Source organism: Gymnodraco acuticeps, unplaced genomic scaffold, assembly GCF_902827175.1.
Source record: "Gymnodraco acuticeps unplaced genomic scaffold, fGymAcu1.1, whole genome shotgun sequence".
In the NCBI taxonomy this organism is placed as follows: Eukaryota; Metazoa; Chordata; class Actinopteri; order Perciformes; family Bathydraconidae; genus Gymnodraco; species Gymnodraco acuticeps.
This window is the reverse complement of record NW_022990567.1, coordinates 473,271-489,910: the sequence shown is the minus strand read 5'-3', so window position 1 is coordinate 489,910 and position 16,640 is coordinate 473,271. Positions and strand designations below refer to the sequence as shown.

General features: G+C 42.7%; 1 protein-coding gene across 1 annotated transcript; it reads left to right on the top strand.

Moving 5' to 3' along the window:
• The first annotated feature begins 10,829 nt into the window (after nt 1–10,829).
• LOC117553775 (extracellular calcium-sensing receptor-like) lies at nt 10,830–15,783 on the top strand. The gene is made up of 8 exons (XM_034227847.1): nt 10,830–11,008; nt 11,460–11,754; nt 11,842–12,131; nt 12,376–12,671; nt 13,826–14,031; nt 14,149–14,370; nt 14,681–14,804; nt 14,882–15,783. Exons 1-8 carry the CDS (start codon nt 10,902–10,904, stop codon nt 15,781–15,783), a joined length of 2,442 nt encoding a protein of 813 aa, XP_034083738.1. The 5' UTR covers nt 10,830–10,901.
• Nucleotides 15,784–16,640: the final 857 nt, after the last annotated feature.

The following is a 16,640-nucleotide window of genomic DNA, read 5'->3' as shown; positions in this document are numbered from 1 at the left end:
TCATCGTAAATGCGACTGAATGTCTCATCTGTTCTTGTGGCTTTGAGAGCGCTGAGAGTGCTCATGATCCGATCCTGGCATTTTTTGATGTCCGCCGTCTTGCTTTGCAGAACCTGGAAGAGTGGTTCTGTGAGGCCGAAAATGGACTGAAAGACCCCGAGCAGGAAGGTGAAGTCAAAATCCTCAAGTTTTTGCTTCAAGGAAGCACTCTGTGCAATGGTCTCTCAAATGTCCCATCCCGGCTCTGTCATTATCCTGTCAAAAGCGATACAGAGCGACCCGCGTCCTTCATGGATGGCGTGTACTGCGTGGCTTTTAAAATTCCACCTCACAGCAGAACCCCCTGGTACACGCACAGCTCGATCAACTTCAGACAGTAGTGCTGATCTCTTACATGAACGTGAGAAAAAATTGTGGAAGGCATCGAGATTGGCAAAAAACAGTTTGGCTGCTTGGATGTTGTTTGTGCCTTGTGCTAAAACCAAATTTAATTTGTGAGCATAGCAGTGGATGAATAGCGCATTGGGGTAGTGTGCTTTCACTAAAGCCTGAATGCCACCGTGCTGTCCACTCATGCAGCTTGCTCCGTCATACATCTGACAAATCAGTTTGTTTGTTGGGCTGTAGTTCCCGATGGCTCTCATGACAACTGATGTTACAGCTTTTGCATCTCTTTCTAAGCTGACATCAAAAAAGCAGAGGAAACGTTCACACACACTGCCTTTTTCATTCACATATCTGATTATGATAGTGAGTTGGCACTTATTGGAGATGTCTGATGTGTCATCCACTTGTACAGCAATGAAAGGAGAAATGTGTATTTCTTTATCAGTCTCATCCTGGATACAACGAGCTATGCTCTCAATTATGTCATTTTGTATGGTGTTTGACATACCGCTGAAGACTGTTGACGATCCCAAGTGCTCCGCGAGTGCAGTGTCAAACTCTGCAAATGCACGTACCATCTCTACAAAATTGCCCCTGTTAGAGCTGCCAGCGGCCTCATTGTGTCCCCTGAATGCTTGCTCTTGACGTGCAAGCAGTGGTGTAGTGGGCGTTGGACGCGGGGGTACGCCGTACCCCCACTTATTTGGAGCACAATCTTTTTTTTAATAGTCTAATAAATATAAAATCATTGCCAGTGTTATCAGTTGCAAGTGTGTATTTGTTGTAATAATGACAAAAACATAATACATTTCACAGTAATTATAATACAAAATAAAAACGATTTCCTTAAAGAATTATGATTCATCATCACGCTCATGACTCCGCGGCGAGCTGGGGGTGTGTCACTGACACACCCACGGCGAGCCAGCTCACTGCCCGCCGATTTTGCGGTAGCTCTTTCCCTCAAGAATGCTAACGAAAAAGCTCTATAATGGCAGGCTAACATTTTTTACTTGACTTCTTTTCTAAAAAGAATATAATTCACAAGAAGAAAGAGGCTAGAGCACCGAAGCTACAAGTGAAGTTGCTACTAGTATAGGCCTAATTCACCAGAAGAGCCGCCTAAAGACGTGGATAATGCTAGCACTAACGTCAACGTTAGCTGCGCTAGCAACGTTCCGCTGGCTAGCTCAAGCTCACCTTTCCCAGAGGTATGGACGGAGGAGATGTGGCGGAGGAAACAAGAGGCTACCCGTGGATACACTGCAAAGCTGGGAAACTGGGCTGCAAAGTTTGTTCATCCATTTCGGATTTATCAGTCTTCAAAACGCAAGGTGTGTGTGTGTGTGTGTGAGAAAAGCAGCGCTGTCTGCTTATTTGCAATGTAGGCTAGACCTAATCAGAATAATTTCAAGTCCAGATCATCGTCTGCTTAGTTGCAATACTGTAGTTTATGCAATTTAGGCCTATAAATTGTTTATGTAATTTATATGCCAGTGTGTCCATGATTTTGAGTCTGTGTGTGTGTTGAGCGCAGCGCCGTCTACTTTTTGCAGTACAGCAACTATAGGACTAACGGTGTGTCCACACAGCAGCTTTGACCAAATCTTGAAAATCCTGGAGCTGGGCGTGTCTGACAGCTTGGGGATTTCGCGACCAACAACCAATCACATGAATATCACATGAATATCCCGCCCCCGACATACAAAGCAAAAAAACCCGGTTCTTCTACACTATTGTCAAATAGGAAGGGCTATGATGAACATTTATTTTTTTAACATTTTGAACATTTATGAGATTAATGTTTATGGTGCTATTTTATGCTACATTCCATGCTGGCTAATGATACTGTCTATGCTTGCTAGCAACGAAGTAAACTAGCAACTAAGTAAACTGGATATAAAATCCCCAAACAAGCGAAAACCTACCAGTTTCACCCACTGCCTCTGCCACCTCCCCCCATGCCTGGTTCCTCCGGTTTGTATCCCGGTAAGTAAATAGGGACTGGTCATAAAGAACCGGGTGATTTGCTACCGCAATAACTAAGTTCTCCTCCATTTTTGTGGAATATAGAAATGAACTGCGGGTCTCGTTCTCCCAGCTTGCACGCGGTTTGATTGGCTAGCGCTTGAACTGTCAGATTTGCATAAACGGATCTGATTGGCTGTCGCTTCCAGCTCAGCCTCAAAAGTTGAACATTGTTCAACTTTGGAATCCTGAACATCCTGGAAATCCTGGAAATCTTCGCCTCGCCCCCCCCCACAATGCAATTCGGCGACAAGCGAGGGAAAGTGACGTCATCCCCATTCAAAGTCAATGGGCGGAGACGCGCTGGAAGCGGTGGACAAATCGCCAAAAGCTGCTGTGTGGACGGGCCGTAAGCATGCCGGTAGTTTCTTTGGGCCTGTCTGCCCGTGTTGTGAGTGCACTTCGCACGTGCGCACTTGTGTGGCATTGTTTGGGATTACCTCATTAAAATAGCGTCCCCCTAGTACAAAAATCCCCACTACACCACTGCGTGCAAGGTACAGGACAGCAATGATGAGTTTCCTCAGAATATCCCGGTTCTTTTTTACTTGTTCGTTGTGCTTCTTTGTGCTAATGGTTCTTGCTACATCCAGAGCCTCGTCAATCCTGACGCGTCCAAAAAGCTTTAATTTCACAGCACAATCTATATGATTTTTAGATTTACCGTGCCTCTCAATTGCCTGTGACAGGTTGGCAAGGTCGATGAATCCTGAAGTTGCCCAAGGATTGTTCAGGGAGCACGAACCCTTGTCAAAAAGAAGACATGGCCAGCAAAATAGACGCTGAAGTTTAGCGCTTCCAGTTAGCCACTCCGTGCGGACATAATTGTCCTCATTGAACGTCCGATTAGATCCCTTATTCCTCTGTGTACACAGCTCGAGTGTGGGCGTTGTCCTGCCATCTGCTTTAATTTTTAGTTGCTGCTGTAGCAGAAGTTTAGTGAAGTTATGCTTAATTAAGTACGCCAAATCTCCACCCTCCATAATGCTTCATTTGTTTGATAATTTCTAACGGCGGTGATGACAGTTACAGTATTAAAATTGATGTTGATGTGATTGGATAGCAGTGTCCAATCAAATCGTCAGCCGCCCCTGAAGGGAAGCTAGAGGCGGCTGGCTTCCCCTGGCATGGCCCTGACCAATCACAGGTTGGCAGGGGCATCACGTGGGCCTCATCTGATTGGTTAATCCCTCAATTGTTTTTCACCAAGGGAAACTAGATTCTGCTGGCCTCCTCTCGCAACAGTGAATGCAATCTACTGTTTCACCATGACATCTAGAGGGGCGCTGTTTCACTCTTTGTAAAATACTCAATGAGAATGGGGGAGAGACGGAGAGACGGTCCGGCAGGAACACACAGGAAAGTAGAATTACAGAAACAAAACAAAGTGTTTTTATGTATTTATTTAAATTTTAACTACAATCCGAAAAAACAGGGGAAGCCTGGCTTCCCTTGGCCTCCGGGAGAAAACGCCACTGATCACACACAGGACTTGAGTCTGAACACAGCAGACAACAGGAGTATTTACAATAGCCAGTGCTTGAATTGGAATGAAAAAGGTGCCAGTACTCTAAAATCAGCAACTTTTTCAAGTCAATTTTATATATACAGCCCACAAACAAGAATTTGGCTACTATAATGCTGGTGGGTTTGTCTCTTTACTACTGTATATTTTAGAAAGGTTCACTGTACTTAACATTTTTTATGATAGGCAGCGGATATGGCTAAAGCTCAGTAAGGTCAATATTAACTGAAAATATAGCAATCAAAGTCTAGATCTTCTGCTGAAGACACATGAAGCAGAGACCTTTCAGGTGAGAGCCCCTCTGGTGGTGTTCAACATTAATGACAAGGAAACAAAGCTCTGGTCAGAAGCATTTTTTATAAAAAGCTTTAACAAAATTAAGTATTTCTGTACATTTTGAATGCAATCTAACTTTCCAACTCAGAAAACGAAAAACGAAAAAGTGCCAAAAGTCTTCTCACATGGCTGAGCTGCTTTGCAATATACTTCACCACTGAAGAATACAAATATGTATAAAGTAAACTATGATGCAATCTAACTTTCCAACTCAGAAAAATGATAAAGAGCATTAACAAAGAACATGTAAAAACAAATGCAAAATTTGCACAATCTAAAATGAGAAACTGTAACTGCAAGTAACAAAGTCTGAGCCATGGTAAAGAGTTACATTGAACACCAAGCTGATCAGATAACTCCCTGGTTGGTCTGAAGTCCTTCTATCTCCAGGATCTGTACAAATCGGCACATTATGCCAAAAGTCTTCTCACTGGGTGAGCTGCTTTGCAATATACTTCACATTGTTAGAAAAGGCTCCAGAAGGCCTTGGGGACATCAGTATCAGGGGCTGGAGCTGGACAGGCTCTTTCATCAGCACTTCTCCTTCCCTTTGCCAGCCAGGACCTCACATACTGTTCCGGATTGAACTGTCCTAGTGATGGTCCATTACATTGAATGAAAACCAGGCTGGACAGTCGGCTGACAGAGAGAGCATTCCTTTTTGCAGTAAGGATATCGTTCATGCAGCTGAATGCCCGCTCACACTCACTAGTGGAGACAGCGATGGTTCGGACTGCTTTCAGTAGAGGCTCCATGGCAGCAGGTGTACGGGATGCCCTGGTTTCCTTGTATTCGCGAAAGCCCTGAACAGTCTCTCTTCTGTCCACTTTCAGCACTTCGCACAAACGTAGCACCTCTACGTCCCTATACTGTACGTCTAACTCCTCTTCAGGCCAACTTCCAGGATGGATAACTTTCATGTCCTGGATTAGCTGATTGTCCCGGGCCTCCCGGCCATGTAATGGGATTTCTCTTGTGCTGACATGAGAGGAGGTTGTGGAAGTCATTCTGTGTCTCAGATTCTCTACCATACTGCGGAAAAACTGACCTGCATGAATCTGTACAAGCCTGCAATTCTCACGCAGGGCAACACCCTTGAAGGACTTCTCAGCTAGAGCTGTATGAACTGTAGTCATGTGTGGGCCAGGCATGGTGACCATGGATTCAAAAACTCGTATTTCTCGAGTTAAGAGCCTATCTGCTGTAGGCAGTGTCATCTCTCTTTTTTGGAGTTGCCGAGAGAGGTCGCTGAGCTCTGTGAGCGCATCGTACATCAGTCCCAGATTGCTGACAAACGTTGCAGATGTGAGCACATCATCCAGGCCCTTGTACTTTGCTCTGTCTCTGGAATCCCTGCTCGTGTCGTTTGCAGCATTTGTGAAGTGATCATGAAGCACTCGGTAGTTTTCCCAGACTGCTCTGACGCTCCTTTCACTTGAAGCCACCCAGCGGATGGACAAAACACGCCCTATCACCAGGAGACGCTGTCCGACTGCTTGCGCACACTGCGCTAACTGCCTCTGATTTTTGGGGAAGGCATGGAACAAGGAATAGAGTTTGTCAAAAAAGATCTGGAAATGATTGAGCCCTGAGACCTCCTTGACCACATCCCCAACTGCCAGCTCTAGACGATGATTGGAGCAGTGCCACACAAACAGGCTTGGGAATTTACTACACAACTGGGTAGCAACGCCTGTTCTCTTCCCTAGCATGACTGAAGCCCCATCACATGCAAAAGAAACGAAACACTGACCTAAAAAGTCCTCGTTAAAATCTCTTCCAAGACACTCCATTAACGCCTTTGTGATGTCATCAGCCGTTGTTCCATCCAACTCGATCAGCTCCCAAAAAAACGTTTCGGGCTCAGCATCAGCTAATGCTGAGCGTAGACACACAACAAGCACCGTTTTACCACTAATAGTGGTAGATTCATCGACCAAAACACAGAGTTTTCTTTGGTTTTCTGTAATGTCTTTTGCCATTTTTTTCTTCAGCTCATGAGCTATGTGGTCGATGATTTCGCCACAGGTTTTATTGGAGTGCAAAACCCTGCCCACGTTCAGCCCATTCAGTTTCTGTACATTCAAATCAATTGGCATGTCTGTGAATGGCCGGCTATGTTTGCCAATTTTATATGCCGTTCGAAAAACTCTGATAGTGGTGTCTAATTCAGATTTATGCATAGCCTGCACTTGATGTTGAATAGTTTCACGTGAAGCAGATGTAAGGATGTCAGCAGCTTTTACATGGGCTTGTGATTCTTTATGTTCTTTGATTTTTTTTCTCAGGCTAGCTTGTTGTTTTCCCTTGTCAACACCGAAATGAGACACTGCACACTCACCCCATTCAGTTGACAGTTTCAGTCCTTGTCCAGTGTGTATTCCCAAAGATTTGACATGATCTCTGCATATCCGACATCCTAGCTTCTTATCTTTAAGAAGGAGCCATGCATTGGTCTTGCAAAAATATTGCACCTGGTCCGTTGTCCAGCAGTCAGGTGCATCGCTTTGCCCGGTGTTGGTGGTGGCAGTTGCGCCAGCAGCAGCTAACTTTAGAGGCTCTGGAGGAGGCGGCGGAGCTAGTGCTAATGCACTAGAACTTGGAGCAGGAGGATCAACCAAAGAAAGCTCCCCATCAGACACAATTTCCAACACAGGCACAGCATTCTCTGTATTTGAAGTTTCTTCCGGCGACAACCGCTGTCTTTTTGCACTTTTATTAATCCACGCTAACATTTTAGAAATGCTAATTTGTGACGTGACTTGCTTTCCTTCTCTCGGGGGCGTGCCTGCTCTGTTCTATCACTCTACATAGCCACCCACTGGGTGGGAGTTGCACTGCATAAACACAACACACGTGCATCTAGGTATGTAAATTGTAAAGCATTAAAACATGGTTTTACTAACAGTTTTCAGTATGTTGTTACTTCGGCATTATTATTATTATTATTTTGAAACGTGTATTACTATTAAATCACGGTCAAATAGGTTAATTTTGACATAGTCGTTTCCACCACAGTATTTACATGGAGAAGATAAGCCCCGCCCCCTCTCCAGCACGTTCTGTTTGAATGACAGGAGTAAACAGCTGACAGCCGCTGTGAAACTCCAGCGGTTAGAGCGATGAGAATGTCCGTTCGGCACCTCATGACGCATCTACTGAGTACCGGGCGGCTGTATATATATATATGGATGTATAATAAGAACGGCGGGAGAGTGTTGAGTACTGGCACGGTGCATGAGTACCGGAGTACCGCCAGCATGCCGGTACTAAGCAAGAAGTGCCGGTACTCCATGGGTCAGAACCAGAAGTGCCGGTACTGCGTACCGGTGAGTACCGGCCCAATTCCAGCACTGACAATAGCATATACAAACTAAAATACTGCATGTGGGTGCACACTTACATTCTCTGTCTTACTGTTACATAAATCCCATGAATGTATGAGATTAAATTAGCTTCATTATATCTCAGTGATTAAGTGAATAATAAAGTTTCTATCGGGTCACTATCAGCCTGTCACTCATTATTTTCAGGGGGGAGGCGGGGTTTGGAGGAACAGAGGAGACGGTGATCGCGGGAGCTTTTTTCCTCCTGCCTTCACAAACTTTACACACGTATATCGTCTGAAAATTGCTAGAGGACATTCATACTTTGCAATCCAAGACTTAATTAAATCCACCAAAAACCTGACATGATTGTAACGCGATTATTTTTGAAAAACATAAATCCCTGTGCCGCAGCGACACGGAGTGATTCAGAGCGGGTCCTGCTGCTGTTGGTTCTGGACTGGTGTTCTTGTGTTGGTGGATAAAGCAGACTACTCCGTGTTTGGTGTTGCTGTGCCGCTGTCACGTCTGTTCCCTGATCTCTGCGTCACCGACCGATTTGATATTAAAGTGACAGAAAAAAAAACGTTATAGTAAAGCCGCGGCCGGAAAATCAGGAAGCAACGGTACTACGCTATAACCGATTATCTTCCGTCACTGCATCAAGACCGAATCGTCCACGTCCGCATCGCAATGCATCGTAGAAACGATTATTTTCAACACCCCTATTCGACACGGTGAATCATCAGATCCTCCTTCGCACTCTCCAAGAACTTGGAGTTTCAGGCTCTGCACTTTCCCTCATCACCTCATACCTCAAAGACCGCACCTACAGGGTTACTTGGAGAGGGTCGGAGTCCGACCCTTGTCAATTAACTACAGGGGTCCCTCAGGGCTCTGTTCTTGGTCTTGGTCTTCTCCTTGTACACAAACTCGCTCGGATCTGTCATTAGTCCGCATGGTTTTTCATACCACTGCTACGCTGACGACACCCAATTAATTCTGTCCTTTCCCTGCTCAGAGACCCAGGTCGTCGCACGCATGTCTGCTTGTCTAGCTGACATCTCTCAGTGGATGTCTGCTCACCACCTCAAGCTCAACCTTGACAAGACTGAACTGCTTTTACTTCCGGGAAAAGATTGTCCCACTCTTGACCTAACAATCAACATCGGCACCTCTGTTGTTTCCCCGACTCAGACTGCAAGGAATCTGGGTGTGATCCTAGATAACAACCTGTCCTTCACTGCAAACATAGCTGCTACAACCCGCTGCTGCAGATACGCGCTTTACAACATCAGGAGGATACGTCCCCAGCTGACCCAGAAAGCGACGCAAGTTGTGGTCCAGACTCTCGTCATCACACGCCTAGACTACTGCAACTCCCTCCTGGATGGTCTACCTGCATGTGCCATCCGACCTCTGCAGCTCATCTAGAATGCAGCGGCTCGTCTGGTCTTCAACCTTCCTAAATTCTCCCACAACACGCCGCTCCTCCGCTCCCTCCACTGGCTTCCGGTAACTGCTAGAATCCACTTCAAGACAATTGTACTTGCGTACCATGCTGCGAATGGATCTGGCCCTTCCTACATCCAGGACATGGTTAAACCGTACACCCCAGCACGTGCACTCCGTTCTGCATCAACCAAACGACTCGCTGCACCCTCGCTGCGAAGGGGACCCAAGTTCCCATCAGCAAAAACACGTGGGTTTGCTGTCCCGGCTCCAAAATGGTGGAATGAGCTCCCCATTGACATCAGGACAGCAGATAGCTTACACACCTTCCGGCGTAGACTGAAAACTCATCTCTTTTGACTCCACTTCGAGCGATATAACTATTAACAAAGCACTTATATACTAATAAAGGACTTACCTAAAGCCAGTTGAGTAGCACTTGAAATGTTTTTGCTCTATGAAACCTGATTTCTGTTTTCTTCAATTTTGTATTTTGTTGGTCGAACGCACTTATTGTAAGTCGCTTTGGATAAAAGCAAAATGCTGCAGTATGTAATGTAATGTAATGTAATGTATTGGCCTTGGGGTCAGTATGTACACTACAATTTGTCCTTGCCTCCTGCCTGGCTGCTTATTTGTTCCTTATTTAGCCTGGATTTTCCAGTTATTGTTAATGTTCCCAAAAGTGTGATAGGAAGTAAAGAACTATATTAAGAGAGAGGTGTGTCGAATTAAGGAGAGACTATAGCGAAGAAACAAAGGAGTTTGGGAATACTGTAGATCAAGTGAGAGGTGTTGCATCTATCTTACCTCAGTGTGTGAAACTGGCGGACAGTGAGCCTTTGGCCCTGCAGTCGGGAGGGGATGTTGTGATTGGAGGGCTGTTCCCTCTGCATTTTGTGGCTTCTAAGCCGCAGAACAGGTACCACAGCAAACCCCAGCTCACACCTAGGGGGTAAGTTTGAGGATACTGATGATATCTTATACAGGCATCTGTTGATGCTTTTGGTTACAAATCAGACTCTAAAAACAATTATTTGTCCTTGTTCAGGCCTGTTTTAGGTAAGACAACCTCTGTTAAAGGGGCAAGTTATGAAAACTATAAATGTGCTAATGAAAAGCCTTCACTGGTTCAGAGGATCTGCAGAGCACAACAAACAGCATTTTTCTGAAACCACTAAGCAATAGTCACAAGAATCACAGCCAATATTTTAGCTTTAAAAAAACAAAACCATAAAGCTTCAAAAGATGGGGAACAATGAGCAAATAACCCCCAAAACAAGATTATTTCTAATCATCCACCCACCTCCTTTTCTGAAAATCTGATCCTAGAAAAACATAAAACATGTACAGTATATTGGCAATTTAAGGACATGTCTGGCTTTTCAGGGCAAGTTCTGCTGTGATGGCTTTAGATTAGGGTATTTGGGCATCCATCCAAACAGCATGACTTTGTCAATGATGATTATTTGAAGGAAAGTTACATATAAAATATAGAATAATATAAATACATCTTGTCAGCGCTGGGCATGGGCATGCTCTCTCTCTAATAGCAAAGTGACGTATGGTAGAAGGAGGGAAGCATCTGAAAAACATTATAAACCAGTGAGAACACATAGTACAGTTTGCCCACTTGGCGACAGTTGATGATGGAGATGTCTCTTATTGGTCTGATACTGTCTATAGCTTTGTGTGAGCTGAAGTCAGTTCATGTTCTGAATAGTTTTGGGGATGGTGTGAAACAAGCAGCTGGGCTTACAGGGGACAGGACTGCTGCTTTGCTTAGCACTAATGCTTCATCTGTGACATGTAAGCTACAAGGTACCACTCATCAACCTGCATTCTCTATGGACGGTGACTATGTCATTGGGGGTGTTTTCTCCATACACTATTACATGCACACTGTGAAGCATAACTACACCACCATGCCCGAGCCAATAAGCTGTGCAGGGAGGTTAGTACAGGGAGATTTAGGCTAGAATGTGGGCATTTACAGTATATTGATGTGTATATTGTGAATTTGTGTTGCAATGTACTGTGTTGTATGTAAAAACTCTAAAAATAATAATCATTTATAAATATTTTTGTTTTTTACATAATGTGGATTTGTTTTCTATTTCATAAAAGACAATAGTTTAACTGATGTATACTTAACCATTTGTTGAATGGAGAGATGTGAAACTTATGATTTATTGGACCATTGCATCAATTCATCAAAGTTATTGTGAATATTGGATATATAATCAAGTGTTTGGGTTTTTGACAGATGAAATTCCCATAAAGCCTACAGAGATGCTATTAGTTATTATCCAGACCATATCTTTGAATTTCAGTCATCTTATAGTCTATCACGTATTATTTTAAAATCTTAAAGTTTTAACATTAACACCGATGTCTGTGTGCAGCATCAACTCCCGTGGACTGCGCTTCTCACGTGCAATGGTCTTCGCCATCGAGCAGATTAACAACAGCACGGAGCTGCTTCCGGGGATCAAGCTTGGTTATGAGATCTATGACTCATGTGACTCGGTGTCCGTGGCGGTGCATGTTGCATTTCAGCTTTCAGGGGGACTAGACCCGGTGTTTAACACCGGCGACAAATGCTCAAAGTCTGGTATGGTGATGGGCGTCGTTGGTGCGTCTGGGTCCACGTCTACCATCAGTATGTTGCGCATCATCGGGCCCTTCAACATACCTCAAGTAAATATTAAGAATTAATTGCAAACTGTGTTTGAGTCCATTACTTGTTTTGCCTCCGTCCCGTTAAATAACTGTTGTTTTCTTTAGGTGAGCCACTTTGCCACGTGTGCATGCCTGTCTGATAAGCAGCAGTACCCAAGTTTCTTCAGAACAATCCCGAGTGATCAATTCCAGGCTGACGCGCTGGCCAAGCTGGTAAAACACTTTGGCTGGACTTGGATAGGTGCTGTCCGGTCGGATTCTGACTATGGCAACAATGGCATGGCCTCTTTCCTGCATGCAGCACGTAAAGAGGGGATCTGTGTGGAATACTCTGAGTCTTTCTCTCGGACCCACCCACGTAGCCGGATCCAGAGAGTAGCTGATGTTATCCGCAGGTTTCTATATCACTGATTCTCCTTTAGTTCCCTGTGCTGACACTGACCTTCTGCACAGAAAAACCAAAACAAGTGCTAAAAGTGATGGAACATGTTTTTATTACAACAGGAAATGTGCCAATATATCTGTTTATCATGTCTCATGTTTTGTTTTTCTTCATACTTATGATAATATTGTTATAAAAGACAATATTAGTCTTATATTATAACTATTGTTTTTATATGTCATTGAACGTCCCTCCAGGTCAACGGCTAAGGTTGTTGTGGCATTTATTCCCACTGGAGATATGAGAATTCTACTGGAGGAGCTGTCACGCAAGCCTTCTCCACCTCGCCAGTGGATAGGTAGTGAGGCCTGGGTAACCGACCGAGACATGCTGAGGTTCAGCTTCCTTGCTGGAGCCATCGGATTTGGCATTGAAAAATCTGTCATCCCAGGTCTGAGGGACTTCTTGCTGGATCTCTCTCCCTCTAAAGTGTCTGACTCCCCATTGCTTACCATGTTCTGGGAGGAAGCTTTCAACTGCAGGCTGGTAAAAAGTGAGAAAGTTGTGCCAATTTTAAACAAATGTGATACTCACGGTAGTGTCTTGATTGTGTTAGTTTTTAAAATGTTCTGTCTAAGTGAAGCTCCCTGAATTTATCAGCCTGTTAAAAACTCCAGATTTTGACTGAAAGGAAAATCTAATATTTGTAATGAAATACATACGAGGCGGACATAAGGTGCATCTCTGTGAATGGTCTCACAATGTGATTTTCAGGTCATGTTTATTAACAATGCTGTCTAATATATTGTAAATAACATACAGGTACATTATTCTACTTAGGCTATTATGCAGTGATTCTAGACTGTATATTTGTTTAGATGAAAGCTATTTATTCCTCAATGCACAACAATTTAGGGAAAGTCTCCCTACAAAAATAGTCATAAAATAAATTTTGAAAAAAAGAATCACGCTCTAGAATATGTTTATCCAAAACATATAGTGCAGAGTCAAAATATATGTAAAATATATATATACATAAATTGTGAAATACATTTGTTGACAGGTTACAGTTATTGTAAAATAAAGAAGATGAACTGTAAAAAGGAATGTAGTAAATGTATGCTTTATGAGAAGTAATATATACACGGTATTACATTACATGTTACTTGTTAGACGCTTTTATCCAAAGCGACTTACAGTATATGTACATACATAATGTAGGTGAGTTAAAGTACAAGTATTTAAATGTAGAGGGACAGTATCAAAGTCCTGACTTCAAGAGTTCAGCAGTCTTATTGCGTATTGAATCAAGCTGTGTAGGCCTGTTAGTGTGTTACCGTCTACCAGACAGCAGAGGGCAGAATGTTTATTTCTAGTGTGATAAGGGTTTCTGATTATCCTGTACTGCTGGTTCTAGTGTCCATCATGCATCATTATAACAGGACAAGTCAGTATTAAATAAAATGAATACATATTTTGCCTTATACAATAAGTATTTGTCTGATGACTGATTTGTGTAAATATGAGCTGCTAAAATAATCTAATAACGTAAAAAACAGATAGACATGTCCGCAAAACAGTGATTTGAAATGTGATGTAAATCCTGCAATGCTTGTTTGGCAGGTTAAATAACACAATACACACATAAGTATGAATTAATGTAATCATCATGGCTAAAAACACCTCCTTCTGTCTCTGTGTTTTTAGGTGAAGCCACAGACAGGAGTGTGTGTGATGGAACTGAAGATATAAAGACGCTCCAGAGCTCATACACTGACACATCTCAACTTCGAATCACTAATATGGTGTACAAGGCTGTCTATGCAATAGCGCATGCCATTCATAACGCAGTGTGTCAGAAAACTGATTCTACTACACAGTGTGTTAGGTTCACTAAGCTAGAGGCCAAAGAGGTCAGTACAAATAATGATGTTATTTTAAGCTCCACGTCTATGTTATCAAATAAATGCTCATTTTATTTTAAATGATCTCTTTATCCCCTTCACTGTCTTCCTTTACTTCATCCCTAGGTTCTTAATCAGCTGAAAAAAGTAAATTTTTCCCAAAATGGTTATGATGTGTCATTTGATGCCAACGGGGATCCTGTGGCCACATATGAGCTGGTAAACTGGCAAAGAAATGAGAGTGGCAGCATTGAGTTGGTGACTGTGGGGAAATACGATTCATCACTGCCGGTGGGCCAGGAGTTCCTTATCAACAGGAACCTCACCTGGGTGGAGGGTGGCACACAGGTGAGGAGCCCCAAAGCAATAGTTTAACATGCTACATTTTCATATCATCTCAAAGGGTATGATGTCTCATACCTCGGTACCTCATTAGAATTCCAATGTTACGAATAATGAGAGAGTATTTTTAACATGACATTTACGTTTTATTGTTTAAAATATATGTTTTCTTACTTTTTTTTTTTTTTTTAACTAAAGAGAAATGTAAAAGACACAAAGAAAAACATTGTGAAGAAAAAAACATGAATCTATCCTTTTATAATTTTAGCTTCAGAGCACACCTGTCTACATGTGAGTTAATTTGTATATGTGACAGGTGCCTGTGTCAGTGTGCACTGACAGCTGTCCTTCAGGAACTCGTAAAGTGCTTCAGAAAGGAAAACCCATCTGCTGTTATGACTGTACACTGTGTCCCGAGGGAGAGATTAGCAATGCTACAGGTAGTTGTTTTTCTAATGTATGTTTACAACAGAAAGTATAAATTCTAACTGCTTAAAGCTCTTTTCCTTTTTTTCAGATTCCTTTGATTGTTTCCCTTGTCCCAAGGAATTCTGGCCTAATGCAGAGAGAGATACATGTCTTCCCAAACCTGTAGAGTTTCTTTCCTTCAACGAGCCCCTTGGAATCGTCTTGGCTGCTTTTTCAATCGGTGGTGCCTGTCTCACCATTATAACAGCGGCTGTGTTCTATCGTCACAGGAGCTCACCAATTGTCAGGGCCAACAACTCTGAGCTGAGCTTCTTGCTGCTCTTCTCCCTGACTCTATGTTTCTTATGTTCATTAACGTTCATTGGAGCACCCTCGGAGTGGTCCTGCATGCTGCGCCACACAGCGTTTGGGAACACATTCGTCCTCTGCATGTCTTGTGTTCTTGGAAAAACTATAGTAGTTCTGACGGCCTTCAGAGCTACACTACCAGGTAGTAATTTGATGAAATGGTTTGGGCCTTCACAGCAAAGATTGACTGTAGTGTCTTTCACGTTTATTCAAGTTTTGATATGTACTATTTGGTTAGTTCTTAGTCCCCCCTTTCCAATGAAAAACCTCACGACATACAAGGAGAGAATCATCCTTGAGTGTGCATTAGGATCAGCTTTGGGGTTCTGGGCTGTACTTGGGTATATAGGCTTACTGGCTGTCTTATGCTTTGTGTTAGCTGTCCTAGCTCGGAAACTACCCAATAACTTTAATGAAGCCAAGCTTATCACATTCAGCATGTTGATATTCTGTGCAGTCTGGATCACATTTATCCCAGCATATGTCAGCTCTCCTGGGAAATATACTGTGGCTGTGGAGATATTTGCCATTCTGGCCTCCAGTTTTGGACTAATTACGTGTATATTCGCTCCAAAATGTTTTATTATTTTATTTAAGCCAGAGAAAAATACCAAGAAACATTTAATGAGCAGGGGTTTGTAAAAAATGTAGATGGCTTTATAAAGTCTATACTGTGCACATTCAAATATGCTTTCCTTGTTGATTTAAATATTCAAATTGGAGTTTATTTTATGCTCAATATTTTACAAATTGTAATGTCTTTTTATGAATTTACTAATAATACCCTATTTTACAATACATTTTGTTCAGTTGCTGAAAATATAAAATAAAGTGAATAAATAAAGTCAACATTCATGTGTGGCAACCCAGTCTCATGGCATTTTGTGTTCACCAACACGATTTTTAATCTATTGATTCGTGTTCACCAACACGATTTCCCCCTTTTTTTCGTGTTGCACAGCACGATTTTAAAAGCAATGTATTTCTGCTGGTAATGTGTTTCGTGCCTGCAACACTTCTTATTCTCCGGTCGGGTCGTGGAAGTCCGTAAACTGTGTGGTTCATAAAAACATGTTCTTACTCAATATCAAGCCACAATTATTGCTTTTATTTTAAATCGTATAATTTCTGACTTTTGTTGCCGTCTGTGAGGAAAATAAATGGGGCTCAGAGCCTCAGAATACTGAAATCCGTATTTTTTAAATATTTTTTTCCTTCTAATTTGTTATTCTTTTGAAAATAACACACTGTTATTTACTCACCAATAACACACAATTATCCTTGCTTTTATTTATTGGTTTAATTCCATAATCTTGGGCTTTTTTGGCGTCCGTCAGGAACTGAATTTCAAAATAAAAATAACCGGAAACAGACGTAGGCCTCTCAGAGTTTAGGATGGCCGAAGACACTACAATTCCAATAATCCCCAGCTATCGTTTAGAACTACAGTCCCCGTGATTAATCTTCAAACTCTGGGATTGGATGTTGGAGTGGCAGTG